Source organism: Protobothrops mucrosquamatus, unplaced genomic scaffold, assembly GCF_001527695.2.
Source record: "Protobothrops mucrosquamatus isolate PMUCROS unplaced genomic scaffold, P.Mucros_1.0 scaffold1124, whole genome shotgun sequence".
NCBI lineage: Eukaryota > Metazoa > Chordata > Lepidosauria > Squamata > Viperidae > Protobothrops > Protobothrops mucrosquamatus.
The window spans coordinates 286,707-302,739 of NW_015387342.1; the positions used below are offsets into that span (position 1 = coordinate 286,707).

Genomic DNA, 16,033 nt, shown 5'->3' on the forward strand with positions numbered 1-16,033 from the left:
CCCTAAAAATTTGATAAAACACCCCTCTAAGAAGACTCTCAATTTTTTTCTCCTTAGTTCCCCTCTTGCTGTATACCACCTCTCGGGGTTCCACACCCCTTCATTGAGGCAGGCCCTTGGGATGGTATTGGGCCATGCCTGCGCGATGGGGGAATCGCGCAGGGCCAGCAGTTCCTTCCTGGAATACATTCCGGTCCACCTGAATACCACCTGACCTGAGGGGAACCATCATCCAGCACTATAGTATCACTAATCATTATTTATTTAATATAAAAAATAATGTTATTTTATTTATATTTTTCTATCCATGTGCTCTTCTTGGTAAAATATAGAAGTGGTTTACCATTAAAGCCGCCATAAAGTTATTTAATTAATTTATTTGATTTCAGTAGCCACCCAGGGTTGTTTGCTGAGATGAAATCAATTAAATATATTAACTTCTGACACGGCAATATGAAATTATGCTTTTGTTGTTGTCCCTAAAGTGATCATCCATCTCCAGGATTTTCCTATATTGCTGCTGCCAAAGTTAGGTGCCTGCTTGCTTTAGGTGGGCAGCTGAGATGTATTTGTCATGTGCTCCTGCTGTCCTTTGATCATCTCTCCCAGCTCATACCCTGCCACAAGGAGACAGCAGCATAGCAGGGCTTTGGCGGTGAGAGGTGTTATTCTCCTTGCTACATGCGCTGGTATAAAGACATTATCAGGTGCCGTAACCTTCTGTGTCCTCCCAAAGGTGCTTTTCCAAGAGGCAACTGGACTACTTTTGGGACAACCATGACCTGGACGACTGAGAATCTCCATGGACTTCTGTGTCCTCCTCTCAGTCCTGTCCTCAGCAGTTGGTCTCACATTATTTTCTGGCTTTCTTCTCTCCACCTCCCAACTTTAAAGCTCTCCAGATAAGGCTTGCAAAGGGATTTCCAAACATGTTCTTCCGACTTCTTATGCAATACAGCATAGCCTATTTTGCCAGGAGTCCCATTAGCACCATCTGCTTGGCCAACTACTCAGTTTCAGTACTCTCTATTTTTCTGGACTATGTTCTTTGATAAGAAAAAAGTGAAGAAAAGGACACTTGTGCCTTCAGGGCCTCCATTCTCTTACTCACTGCTTCTCAGCACCTAGCAGTGTCTTCAAGGATAAATAATTTATTCCCAGGTGGATCTGTTGAAAGGGGTATTTTTCAGTGGGCTTGAATGGTCTTGTAAGACTTTCTCTCCGATCCAGACCTAGAAAGATCTTCTCTTGAAGGGGTCTCCAGCCAACAGATTGCTGCTGCTGTTTGCTTATTTAGTATCCTACTGTATAACTATCACCGAGTTTGTACAGAGAAGAGCAACAAAGATGATTAGGGGACTGGAGGCTAAAGCATATAAGGAACGGCTGCTGGAATTGGTTATGTCTAGTTTAATGAAGAGAAGGACGAGGAGGGACATGATAGCAGGGTTCCAGTATCTCAGGGGCTGCCACAAAGAAGAGGGAGTCAAGCTATTTTCCAAGACGCCTGAAGGCAGGACAAGAAGCAACGGGTGGAAACTAACCAAGGAGAGAAGCAACCTAGAACTAAGGAGAAACTTCCTGACAGTTAGAACAAATAACCAATGGAATAACCTGCCTCCAGAAGCGGTGAATGCTCCAACACTGGAAGTTTTTAAGAAGAGACTGGACAGCCATTTGTCCGAAATGGTATAGGGTTTCCTGCCTGAGCAGGGGGTTGGACTAGATGACTTCCAAGGTCCCTTCCAACTTTACTATTATTATTATTTGTATCTTATGTTTTGTGATGGTTGTATTTTATGATCATGATTTATCACTTGTTGCTTGTACGTACACCAAGAGCTTAGGCATCAGAGACAAATTCCTTGTGCGTCCAATCACACTTGGCCAAAAAAGAATTCTATTCTATACTGTACCTCTAAAGGTTCCTTCAATTTTTGTGTTCGCACCAGGGTGAAAATGCTCCATTAACTGTTTCTCAAGGGCATAATTCTGCAAAGTCATTTTTAACCCCCCTCAGACCACCAGAAAGTAGCCTGCCCTCGTCTTCCCTTGCTCTGATCCAAGTAATGTTCTTTCAGCCCCTTCCAGCACAATCATGTCATGCCAGACACTCTGTCTAGGATAAACTGTTCCAAAGCAAACCTGTCTTGCTCCTTGTAGCCATCCAAGGTTATTGTGGGTGGATTTCCACTTTAGTTTCTGGCCACTGATTTTCATTCACTTTTTGGCAACAAGAGAGCCGGACCTATTCCCCAAGCTGAAAAGCCATTGCTTCCACTTCTCTTGGCAACCCTCAGTGACAGGAGAAGCATGGGGAGATGGAAGGAGATGGGTCTCTTGGATGCCCGTTCTTCCAAACACTGAAGCCTCAGCAGCATCCTAGACAAATGTATACAGGTAGTCCTCAACGTACGACCAGAATTGAGCCCAAAATTTATATTGCTGAGTTTTGCCCCATTTTACGACTTTTCTCGCCACATTTGTTCAGTGAATCGCTGCAGTGGTTAAATTAGTGACACGGTCGTTAAGTGAATCTGGCTTCCCCTTTGACTTTGCTTGCCGGAAGGTTGCAAAAGGGGATCACACGATCCCAGGAGACTGCAACAGTCATAAATGTGAGTCAGTTGTCAAGCATCTGAATGTAAAACACCTGACCTACGACAGTCGTAAGTGTGAAAAATGGTCATAAGTCACTTTTTCCATTGCCGTTGTAACTTCGGTCACTAAGTGAACTGTTGTTAAGTCGAGGACTACCGGTGCTACCTGTACAATGTCCCCCCTGCAGCTTCGGCACTGCAGCATCTAAATCCCAAGGAACGGGCAGCTTCCCTTCAGCATTGCCAACTGGACAGCTGCCATTGGCACCCTTGCAGTGAAGTCGTTGCAGTGTCGCTGATGCAGGCTGTCAGCAGAAATTGCAACGTGTACCGCAGCTTTCCTGCGAGACTGCCAGCTGCAGAGTGGCTTCCATCCCCCTTTCCTCTCCCTGTGGGAACAGAAGCAGGCAGGGGTAAGCAACTCTTCAGCTGTTGTTCTGTGGCAGGAAGTGGCTCTTTTTGATACAGACCTCCAACTTCTGCTTCTTTTCTCTCTCAGCTTTGCCAGCCATCCAGGGGTATCAAGATAAAGAGGGTGGGAGAGGATTGAGGAGAATGGCTGCTTAGTTTCCATTTCTCAGTCCCACAGTGATTACTCTGGAGAACTGATAGCAGGAGGCCTGCTTCTCTGCTTCTTCCCATGGCAATAAATGGAATGGCTCTCTTCTTTCCCCCATCCCTTTTGTTCTGGGAGAGGAAGGAGAAGCAGATATTCCTACAGAGCAAACACTGCCAGGGATCAAGGAACTGACAGCAGAAAACCTATGGAGCTCCTGCTATCAAAACTAGTAATTACATCTCTATATCTCTCCACCCCACATTTCTGGTGCAGACTTCGTACTATATTTTGGGGTCAAGACAGAGAGGAATTGAAGGTATACGTCAATCCTTTTGAAACTGCCATAAATTTCTGCTGGCTCCCACAAAGGACTAACAGGAAAAGACGTCTGTGGTTTTGAATCAACCAATCAAGAACATTCAAGTCTGTATAAACTATATTTTAGAACTGCCAGCAGGAAAGTACAGAATCTCCAATTACTATTGCTTGTTGCTTCTCCTTTGGGACAGAAGCAGGAATCCTTCCCTTTGGATGACCCGCAGAGTCCTCTTCTTCAGTTCCTGGACATGGGCAGCTGTTGTTTCTGAAACATTAATAGTGGGGCTCAGAAATCTGTTATCAAAGTCCCAAGTGTAGGAGGTTTGCTTGACAGATGTGAGCCTTTTGTGTCTCACTGCTCCATCTCATCTGTCTGGCTTTCCTCTATCTTCTCAGAAATTGCTTTTTCCCCCCTTCCCAAGCACCTCTTGCATCTGATTCAAAAATTCCTCACCTCTCCCAAATCCTGAAAGTTAGGTTATTTGGTGTCTAGCCTCTTCACTTTCTCTTTCAAGAAAGCTTTCTATCTGCAGATACAGTTCTTGTGTTGTGTTCAGGGAAGAAAACAGATACAGCAAATCCCTGTAAGTCACGAGAGCTGTCCTATCCATCTTGCTGATCATCTGATGAACAACCAAGAACAATAATAAAGTATTCCCCTGTCATATTCCTATTTTTTTTTCTTTTGTTTGTTTATTTAGTGAGATTGATCTTCTTTATAGAGTATGTACCCTGAAGATGGCTCAACTAGATCAATAGGAAGCAAGGCTCTAATTACACACAATGGGCAATCAGCAGCACTCAGGAAGCAGCAACATCAGTCAGCCAGTAGTCTCTTTTTCTCCTTAGCTCTTCCCTCTGTATCTTTTCTCTCTCTAGTTGAATTCCTCTGCTAAATCTGCTTGGTCAATCATTGAGCTTCAAATGCTTTAAAATTTATAAGGATTCGTTTGCCAGAAGTAGACTTATGTTTAAATCACATATTTGAAACAGACCTTTTTTTCCTAAGCAGATATTCATTAACCACCATTCTTACTCAGTCTTGGATCTCAGAATGGCACCGTTATGCTTTCTCTACTTTTTCATCTTTTTCTCACCTGTCCACTCTCATGTCACAACAGAATTATTTCCCCCTGAAGTGTATTAATTCAGAATGTCCATAATTTTTCCTACATTCATCTCTGAGTCTCTCATTATTCCCATTCACTGGAGTGTAGCATGCAGTTATCACAGCCTATCCTTTTCTACTTTATATTTTCTCACACATATTTTAGCCCTCTCACTCAAAACACTGTACTACATGACCAGGCTACATCTTCATTTAGATTTGTTATTTCCTTCACCATTTTTTTCTTTTCGCAGACCCATAACACATTTTTTAATTCACTCTTATGGCCTTTGCCTTTTGTTCCTCTTATAAGTCACAATCTTCTATATGCCTGGTCATCACCAGGGGTATTGAACACCGCTACCTATAGTCAGCTGAGACTTTTATGTAACACTTTTTATCAATGTAGAAAAGATGTAGATTAGATTAACAGCCTTATCACATCCCTGCTCCGTGCAGCATTTCCTGCCAACAGGAAGGATCGTTTTGATCTGTTCTGAAATATTTTGGCTAGTATGCCACAGTACAACCAAAGCTGAGTTTACCCCAGTAAGCTCATGCAATAATACTATGCAAGTGAAGCTAGAGAATACCTTGCAAATTGCAAGTCATTTGGAACAAAAGTGGCATAAAGTGATTAAAATAGAGCTGGGTTTGCATGAATAAATAAACTATGGCCTCTCTTTCACTGGTTCAGAAGTACATGTAGTGTACTGACAATACTTTCAAGATACCCACTTTCTGCCAACAAAACTATTCTATTCACTTAATAATTCATATGTGTAAGAAATAGAATTTAATTCTGTACAATAAGAATAGAATTAGTTTAGTCATCAAGGGAAAAGCTGTTTGGAGTTGAATCCGACTCTTTGCTTCAAGAAAAGGGGCCAATAGTTTTCTTGACGATAATTGTAAGGACCCACCTCAGCTAACCACCCAAGACAGCAGAACTCTTGAAACAGGCATTTTCTCAAAAGGAAACTTTTATTAGGGGTTAGTGACAGAAGGGAAATCAAGGTGGGATCTGGGGACAATCCCGCTTAAACAGTATAATTAAACCATCAATATTCCTCCTCCATTGAAATCCTGCCAATGGTGGCAACGATGTTTGGGTAACTGGCACAGTTGGTGCGCATCTCAAGGTCTTCTCCAGTTTCCTTTCTCTGTAACCGTCTCCCTGATAAGAATATATATATATATATATATAAAAGGGAGATAAGGAGATAATAAGGATTTGGGGATCTGACAATAATACAAAGATGGTTTGTCATTGCCTTCTTGACTTACTAGTCAGAAATACAGCCTTTGGATTTCCTGATACTCTCCATCCAAACACTAATAAGATCCTTTCTAGTTAATGTTTTTAAAAGAGATCAGAAAATCTCAGTTACGTAATGCCATTTGTTGTGTTATTAGGGAGAATGCAGAAGAGTCCATTGGCCAAGGTCAGATTATGGCTTTGGTTTTATGAAAAACACAAAAGTATTTTTGTGGGCAGAAGTGGGCAGAAAAGAGTCTGGGGTTTATGATTTGCTGTGGCTCAATAAGTGTTCTTCACTTGATGATTGTTTAACAGCTAAAAAAATAACATTTTTTTGTTTTCAGCAAATAGGATTGGTGAAATGGAAAACACTTGCTCTAACTAGGAATGGACTTGATTTAAAGGACTGTGATTAGGTAAGTCTAATTCCAAGAATAGGTTGTCCCAGATGTATTCTATTGATGGAACTTTGGTTTGTATTAAAAAAGAACATCTGAAGAATCTGAAGTCTTTCCAAGACCGCTGTTTTTCCAACAGAAATCCAACATTGTTTTATAAACAATTGTAAAACTAAGGCTATACCTAACATATAGGACAGTGGTGGCGAACCTATGGCACGTGTGCCAGAGGCGGCACTCGGAGCCCTGTCTGTGGGCATGCGTGCCGTCGCCCCAGGCCCGCCTCCCCCTGTGGCCCCTCCTCACCAGTAGCCTCCCTGGAGGAGAATCAGCGCAGCCAAGGACATAGCCGGGCAGCAGGGACACGACTCCGTCCTCGCACCCCATAGCATGCAGATGATGCTGCGGGGTGTGGGCGGAGGGCGTGGCTGCCATGGTGCTGCAGGGCTGCCTGCGTGATCTGCTGCGGGCCATGGAGGTGGTGTGTGTCACTGCAGGTGGGCGGGGCAGGGGGCGGGTGGGGGCGGAGCAGGCAAGGTGGGAGGCGGAACGGAGGCGGGGGGCGGTTTTTGGGCACTCGGTCTCTAAAAGGTTCACCATCACTGATATAGGACATGGATAATTCCAGCAAAATGAATAACCAAGTTCTTCTGTCTTCAGTGAATCTTATTTCATAGCTAAGATGAAGGTATGACATTCAAAGATACAAAGCTGCATTAGAAACTATGAAGTTGTCCCAAAGGCGCTTTTCAAAAGGCAACTGGACTTTCTTGGTATTTTCCTTGAAAATATTTCACTTCTCATCCAAGAAATTTCTTCAGTTCTGGGACAACCATGACTTGGATAATTGAGAATCTCCATAGTCAAACTCTGAAGTTGATTTGAAGAGCATGCATGATTTGTAATTTACTTAAACCTCCAAACAATTTAGGAGAGAGATGCCATTCCAACAAATACTTTCCAAGTATTTTCATAAATTATGCTTGCAACTGTTCATCTTATGAATGGATCCACAATAGGATCTTTGAAGGAGGTCCTTTTATGTTCATGGAATTTTGCTCAAGGGAAGATGGAGTGGACAAGATAGAACAAAACGGTTCCAGAAACAATCACTCTCGAAGGAAATAGAGAATAGCATGTTCTAATTTCTTTCTGCAGATATATGTTTTATATAGTGCATATCTTCACAGTTTTATAATTTTATTTATGCACCTGTTCATTGCTGCTATGTAGACACAAAAACACAGCGATTAGACCAGGGGTCCCCAACCACTGGTCCGTGGACCAGTACTGGGCCACGGCATGCCAGCAACCAGGCCACACAAAAAGCAAATCCCCATCTGCCAGATGCAGGCAGCACACAAAACCACACACCCTCTGGTCCGTGGAAAAACCTCTTTCCACGGAACTGGTCCCTGGTGCCCAAAAGGTTGGGGACCTCTGGATTAGACGGCAATTGTCAGAAAAAGAGTAAAGATTCCATAAAAGTGCTGATACCCAGGATAAAGCAGGTTGTTATTACAAAGGAGAATCTAAAGATACAATTTTAAGCAGCATCAGGGAAAGCAAACAAACAGACAGCTACAAATTAGGTTAAAAAGAAAGGAGAAAAAGAATGTAAACCCTCAAAAAGGAGAGAGAGAGAGAGAGAGAGAGAGAGAGAGAGAGAGAGAGAGAGAGAGAGAGAGAGACTATTCAAATGAAACCAGAGTTTTAGCAATCATGCAGAAAAAAAAAGAGAAATGAGCACAAAATGTAAAACTGTTCCTAATTTTAGAGCATCTGGCTTCTACTATAGCTTGGCAGGGCATGAGCCTGAAAACAGATACAAGGAAAAGACAGATCTCCAGCACATTAACTATAGCTCTAATCTTAAATTAAATCAAATAAAAACCAAATACCTACTTGAAAGTCTAATTGAAGGGGCTATCAGATTAGAGGCTCTATGCCAGTGATGGCGAACCTATGGCACACGTGCCAGAGGCGGCACTCAGAGCCCTCTCTGTGGGCATGTGTGCCGTCGCCCCAGCCGTGCCTCCCCTCACGGCCTCCTCCTCACCAGCAGCCCCCTCCAGAGGAGAGTCACCCCTGGGTGTGGCCTGCGCAGAGCAGCACAGCCAAGGGCATGGTAGCCAGGCAACAGGGACAAGACTCCACCCTCGTGCCCCGTCATGCTGAGATGATGCTGCAGGGTGCAGGCAGAGGGTGTGGCCACCATGGCACTGCAGGCTGCCTGGGTGATCTGCGGTAGGCTGTGGAAGTGGTAGATGACCCTGAGGGTGCGGTGGGGACGGGGCAGATGGGTCAGAGGTGGAGTGAGCGGGGTGGGGGACAGAGCGGGGGTGGGCGGGGTGGTTTTGGGGCACTCAGTCTCTAAAAGGTTCGCCATCACTGCTCTATACTAGGCTGTTGGTACAAGATACATACAAGATACTCTAGCAGGAACGTCCACGGGGGTGTGGTTAAAAAAATAAAAAACCTTGACTAACAAACATGCAATGCTTTCATTAACTATTGTGGATGCCACCTTGACATTTTTGAGCATACCTTGTGGATACCTCTGGATGCCAGATTCAGTATTTTGAAGCTGTTCTTAAAGAAGAAACGTTAGTAAAAGCTGAGAGACCCTGAGGAACCATTGCCATTTGGAGCAGACAATCCTGGTTAGTGAATACTTTGGAAGCAGCCAAGTCCTTGTTCTCAAGAAGAACCCTCATAACTCAGGTCAGTGGTGGCGAACCTATGGCACGGGTGCCAGAGGCAGCACTCAGAGCCCTCTCTGGGGCACGCGTGCCATCGCCCCAGTCCTAGTCCTTCAGCTGGGTTTTATAAAACCTTTTCGCTTTAGGCCTCTGCCGCCGTGTACAAAAAAAAGAGGTTCAATCAATCAGTCAATTTCAACTTCTCGCAGGAAAAAAAAAGATCTTGCAAAGTTGGAATTGATTGATTGAACTTTTTAGTCCCACCCAGTCTGCTGTTACCACCGCAGCCACGCCCACCCAATGGGCCACACCCACCCAATGGGCCACACCCACCCGGCACCCGACGATGCATAAGTGGGTTTTGGGTTGCAGTTTGGGCACTCGGTCTCTAAAAGGTTCGCCATCACTGCCTCAGGTTATTCCCCAATTCCAGATTTGATTAATTTTTTCCCCCAGCTTGTATTGGAAACTAGAATACAAAACTGATATTAGAGCTAGGCTGCTCTGCCTTTGCTTTTTACTCTTAGATCTGTGGTCAAATAAATCTTGTACATCGGAATCACATCTAGTCCTGATGGAACATTGTTTAAAAAAAACAGTAATAGAAAGTAATTCATGCTCCCAGATTTAATTAAATAGATGAAATTTCCTTCTTAGCAACATAGAGTAGTTTTATTAAATCAAAGTAATCTCACACTTGAGAAACTCTTTCTTTCATTGATGTTTTTACAATATGTACATTTAAGAAATCTTAAGTCACATTTTAAGAAAATTCAAAAACGACCACAATCGAAATGATAAAATTATAGACAACATTACTAATTGTGCAATACACAGAAATTTAAATACTGGGATTCCCTGTAATAGATCTGCAACCTTGTTCCCGGAATGTCTACGCAAGCGTGGTTGCAGCATACTTTTCTATTTTTAACCTTACTCTCTGACTTAAAATATTGCTTGAGGCTTAGTCATTTAAATCCATGTAGAATATTCTCAACCATTTTCTTAAAAAAATAATTTCAGATGGCCAGAATGAATTTGGGAAGAAGGATCAAGTGAACGGAAATAGTAAAAGAAAGACAAAATGCATAGACATGCGTGTTGAAGAGGTCTGAAGTAGCATACGATGTTCTGCTAGAAATTCCAAGGAGAAAAAAAAAAACTAAGACAGCAGATATACTAGACCAGGGGTAGGCAACCTTGGCTCTTTTATGACTCGTGGACTTCAACTCCCAGAATTCCTGAGTCAGCTATAAAAGAGCCAAGGTTGCCTACCCCTGTACTAGACTGTGAAGAGCAGTCTCTCAGAGGCATCAACAAGTGGAGAGGGTGGCCAAGGGTAAAAGGCAGTCACCAAAGCATTCAGACACACAGAAAGTTTGTGCAGGGTGGCTGCTCTTTATAACTGAAAGGCAGGGTGGTTGATGTTCACATTCTTAAGAGTGCATTGGCAGGAGATTTTTCAGCACCTATTGATGTATTCACGCCATCTTCTTCTGTACCACAGCAATGACGAGTCAGTACTTAACAATTAACACAGTAAGAATAGTTTCCCTATTGCCAGTAGAACATAATACTACCGTGAGGTACCACAAGTGAACAATGAAATGGCATTACCTGTCCCAAAACAAGGCAGCAGCTGCACAAGTACAGCATGAGGCTGGAAATAACTGTGGGGAGACGAAAGATTTGCACTCTGGACCGGGATCAAGAGAAGACTAGAAACTTTAATCCCAGCATTAAGCAAGACTGAGAGAGGCCTGCTCAGGAGAGCATCGTGAAGGCACAAGTGCAGCTCTGGGTGGGCCCAGGGCTCCAAGTCATGGAAGACCACATACGAGATTCCATATGGAAAGCGGGTCAGGACTTTGGGTCAGGTTACATGAGCTCCAGGGCACCTGTCTTTGGATCTCCCAACATGCTTTGTTTTTACTGTGCTCTTGGCCAAAGGGCAAATTAATTGGTCCTCCAAAGCTGCATTTACCCCTTAATCAATTGCAAGCCTAACAGCAGTCTGGGAACTGCTAGTTTGAATGAGGAAGTTGTGCAAGCGAACATGATTAACTTCTACCTCAGCTATGTTGCTCCAAAAATTAAAGACTTCTAACTGCTTTGCAAGGCAGATGAAGATGTCAAAAGATCTGATCTGAAACCACCCACTTCAAGATAGCTTGGCTCTTCGCTCAAGCTTCTAGGCTAAGGAATATGCATTTGCTATCATGAGTACAGTTGGCAATTTGCAAATCAGTCAGGACTAAAAGTAATGGGATCATTTCTTTTCTGGAAGGGAAAGAGGACAATGTGCTACAAGAAAGGGAAGGAGAAAGAAGAAGAAGAAAAAAAGTGGGCTTAGTTTTCCATGAAGGCTGGGAAGAGGAGATATAAACACTTTTCGCACTCTGTTTGGTTATATCAATCCCTACTGGAGTTTCACAACAGAAATAAAGCTAGAAACCAGTGTAATGCCACTAGTAATGGAGCTATACTGGATATTCGAGAATTTCTTATTCTCATTAAGCCAAGTTCCCAAGGTAAAAATCAGAGATTGTCATCCAAGAAAAATTGATGGTTGCTGCCTAAACGATAAGACGTATCTGCAGATTCAAAGGGAAACTTAAAACTTGCCATCATTTCTACAGTGCCTTGGTATTACACACCAACTCAACAGTTTACAATAGTGGAGGGTTGGCTAAGAGAGAAGAAGAGATGTGCAGAGACAGCACCCTCCAGTTGTCCTTGCAGATCAGATACACCAGCAATGGCAGCTCTCTCGTTTTACCTGCCACACCCAGCATCTTCCATCATCGTATCCAGCGGAAGGCCGGTGCAGGCTCTTCACTAAGATGAAGCGGTGATGATGAGCTAGAGAGGGAAGTGCAGAGAGAGACACACAGAAGGACCCTTCTCCCAACCATTAAGAATGTACATATGCTTTATACATACATTCACATTTACAGTAATATAAATATATTTAAAAAAAAAAAAACACCAGGAGATGAGCAGGTCAAAAATTGGGGTCAGGGCCAGCCCTGGGATATTCCGTATACACTCCTGCCATCCTCGCTCTCTCAACGTGGAAGAGGAGTAGCAAGCAAGACGGCTCTCTTGCAGTACACTGAAGGTTTCTGCAGAAGAGGTTCCTCTTCTGCCTGGTCTTCGAACACTTCCCCTCTGGGGTGGGAGTCTGCTGCCATCCTGAAACAACGAGCTGCACACACACACGCACACACACGCTGGTGGTGGGCATGTGTTTGACTGTGAGCGAGCGCCTTCTTTTCTGAGTCAGATCATAAGCGAGTCGGTTCCTCTTCACTTTCACTGCAGTTCCCGCAACAGTCCTGGAGAATGGAGGGAGGGAGGGAAAGGGGAAACGGAGAGCACAGAGCAAGCACAGAGTGAGTCCAGTTATTCAACAAGCAGGTAGCCACAGGATTTTATTCCCACTCCCCGCAGAGAAACTCCATTACTCAGAAATATGCTTTTTTTGGCCCAGCCCCACTTAAAACAAGGCTGCCAAAATACAAGTAACACTCTCTGGAAGCCAAAACTCATTGGATCTTCCATTACATTTCTTTCCGGCCACTCTGTGCATTTCCCATGGACCGGTAACGCTTTACTTATGGATTAGGGAGAACGTAAATGCTATTAGCGGGCCGTGAACAAAACAAATATCACTCTGTATTAGTGAGCCCAGCCCAAAGATCGGAATGTAACTCAGCTCAGTAAAATTGCAGCTGGAAGATGCGCCGCACAGAACCATGAGCCACTTATTCCCTCGGACTAAGCAGGCAATTAACCCAGGAACCTGAGTGCGGAAAGTTTCAAGTATCCAAAATGTTAGCATGATCTTAGAAAGCCCTCAGGACCTTTGGTACAAGTTGAAAGAAGAAAAAAAACCCTTTCATTTCCTAGTAATGGGACTACCTAGATACGGGAGCCATAATAAATGGAGTTTTTCTCCCCCCCAAAAAACGATCAAGATAAAGCATTTTTGGTGTTTTGCAGAAAGTAGAATTAGGGACTTGAGGGATTATTGCTGCAGAGAAGCAGCATTTCCGGAAGGGCGGGATGTGGGGGGGGGGGGGTTAGGAAGGAACGGAAAGGGTTAGAGTCCACATTCCTTTCCCTTGTCTTGTCATGCCTGCAGTGGAGTCTGGGACAGCTGGGAGAGAAGAGGTTCCTCACCTCTGAAAAAAAAAAAAAAGCAAACTTGCTGTGAGAGGCCCAACCAGGGATCCCTGCTCCGCCAATCAAACAGAGCCACTGGAGCAGGCTGCTGAGTTTTACTCCAAAGCAGCAACTTCCCATTAGAAACGTAGAGGGCCAATTCAAAAGTGCCCTTGTTTACTATATGCAAAGTAAAATAAATAATTAAAAGAAAAGGACACGGCATTGTTCTTAAGCTACATGGTAGCTGTGGGTGCTGTGGAAAAATGCTCTATTTTTAAATCACGAAGCCAGGCGGGAGAGAAGGAACAACCTTGGGAGAAAACAATGGGACAATGGGACTTTCAAGTGTTCCGAGCTCTCCTGCTTCTGGTCAGCTTGGAGTTTTCCCGACGGGACGCAGAAATTCTGGCCCCGTATGGACAATAGGCCTTTCAGAAGGCGCAGCGTTGTGTCTCGTTTCTTAACAGGCACTTCAGCAGCCTCAGACTCATCATCCTTTGAAGGCAGGGCTACAAACGTGATGCTGCTGGCTGGGCCAGGAGGTTTGTTCCTTACTTCTACGCTACTGTCTAGGACAGGGGTAGGCAACCCAAAACACTCAAAGAGCCACTTGGACCCGTTTCCCACCGAACACAAAACATTGGGAGCCGCAAAACCCTTTTGATATCTAAAATGAAGGTAACACTGCATATATCCTTTTTTACCGTGTTTGCTCAGTGATCTTAATATATATATATATATATATATATATCATAAAGGTAAAAAAGGATATATGCAGTGTTATCTTCATTTTAGATGTCAAAAGGGTCTCTCTCTCTGTCTCTCTCTCCCTCCCTCCCTCTCTCTCTTCCTCTTCATCTTTCTGCCCTTGGTCTGCCAGTCCTCTTCCCCCACTCTCTTTCTCTCTCTCTCCCTCCCTCCCTCTCTCTCTCTTTGTCTTCCTCCCTCTCTCCCTCTCTCTGATCTTCTGCTCACCTGGCAAGCTGGCTTCAAGCTGTTCTCCAACAAGCTCAGGGGTAGGCAACCTCGGCTCTTTTATGACTCATGGACTTCAACTCCCAGAATTCCTGAGTCAGCATAGCTGGGCTAGCTAGCTCTCTCCTGCCCCTCCTGCTTTTTGCTTCCTGCAGAGACGCAGCAAAGGGAGGAGCCCCGCCCAAAAAGCTTTTCAGCTTGTCGGAGAACACCGTGAGTCTACTCTCTTTTACACACACACACACACACACACACAACACAAAGAGAGACAGAGAGAGAAGCAGGGAAGCACAAGTGCCTCTCTCTGTCTCTGTCTCTCTCTGCAAATGGCAGAGGAGGCTGGGAGCCACAGGGGAAGGCTCAAAGAGCCGCATGCGGCTCCAGAGCCGCAGGTTGCCGACCTGTGGTCTAGGAAGAGCTTTAAAAGCATTTGGTTGTGGGCATATCCACACATTCAGGAGCAAATGGAAAGTTTACATTAAATGGACCTTCGTGGAAATGACTTCACAAGTGATTAGCATCATACCACAGAACAGATGGTAGGCTTTAAAACTTATTCCTCCATACAGACCGCTACTTCAGGAAGGAAACTGAGATAACTACGAAGTAGTACACACAACCTTAACACAGAATTACTGTACTTGAGATGCAAAACTCTGGATGACCAGAAAACCTCCATCAAGAATTGCTATTAGCAGCCAACTAGTTGTGGTCCAGATTTTTTAATTCAGCTATGATAGCCTTACTGCGTTTAGGCTCCTGATCAGTTACTGGGAAGACATCACTCACCCAAGATTTGATTTTCGATGAAGAAAACAGATCTAATATACATCCCAGAGATCTGACCAATAGAAAACGGATGAGTATTTGACCTTCCTCTGTCTACCAAGTAGGGCTGGGAGGAAAAACAGGAATGTGTGGGAATGCTAAATGTCTAGTCAGATGAACCATTCAACAGTCTGCTAATTTTGATACATGAGGTGACAGTGATCCCCCTTATGACCTGCTGCCCAATTGTTTCAAATTCTAAAGCAACATGGAACACCTTTGAGTGTTGATGCTGGACCAACCCAGATTACTTTGTCTTGGTAATTTAACAAACCCATCAAGTTTGCTCAGTTAGGAGCAGGGGTGGGCAATTAATTTCCCCAAGGGGTGACATGAGAAACTGGGACTGTTGTGGAGGGCCAAACCAATAGGACTATAAAGGTGCATAAGACATGCATGCACACACATATGTAAACGGGGGGAAAAATAGCAACCGCCTTCAAAATAAAAAAAATGCAGTTGTATTGTGTGCATGGCATACACATATTTACATTTGATTTCTACTTTCTGGACATGGAGAGCCAAAGGACTGGATGTGGCCTGAGGACCGTAAAATGTCCAAGTCCAGTTAGGAGTAACCCAGAGTTTCATGTCATGTCAGCAACTTGTGCCAATGAATATGTGATACAACAGAGCACCTCTTCATTTAGTAGTCTGACGGATGGAATTGATACTCTAAAGGAAGAAGAGTTATACGAAGTAAGCTATAGCTCACAAAAGTGCATGTCTTTTAATAAAATTGGTTAGCTTAAAAAGGTGCTATTAAAAGCCTTTTGATCTATGTTTGTTTGATGGTCTGACAGCATAATGGTTTATGCTGGATGTGTTATTAATATGGACTTTCCCCTACACAGCAAATGGATCAAAATGGCCACTTGAAGGTGTTTAGGAAATGTTCTGTCTCATTTAGAGAATATCAAAGCCTGCTTGTATGGAAAGAAAATAGAAATGAGAAAATAGCTTATTCCTATCATTCCTAATTTGACCTTCCCCTCACGGCAGAATTAGATCATTCTTGATAGATGAAAAACTGTTCACCCTGACTGAGACTCCATTACTAAACTGAATTAATAATGGGTTAAAGTAATATAACTTACTATATTAACTGGCAACT

At 43.7% G+C, this 16,033-nt stretch overlaps 1 protein-coding gene across 1 annotated transcript in view; it reads right to left on the reverse strand.

Annotated features, from left to right (window-relative positions):
- Positions 1 to 12,166: 12,166 nt before the first annotated feature.
- The window catches only part of GRK6 (G protein-coupled receptor kinase 6), a 32,305-nt gene continuing 28,438 nt past the window's right edge, over positions 12,167 to 16,033 (reverse strand). Inside the window, exon 16 of the mRNA XM_015820396.1 lies at positions 12,167 to 12,284. Within this exon, the coding sequence (XP_015675882.1) occupies positions 12,234 to 12,284 (51 nt within the window). The 3' untranslated portion in view covers positions 12,167 to 12,233. The remainder of the gene's footprint in view (positions 12,285 to 16,033) is intronic.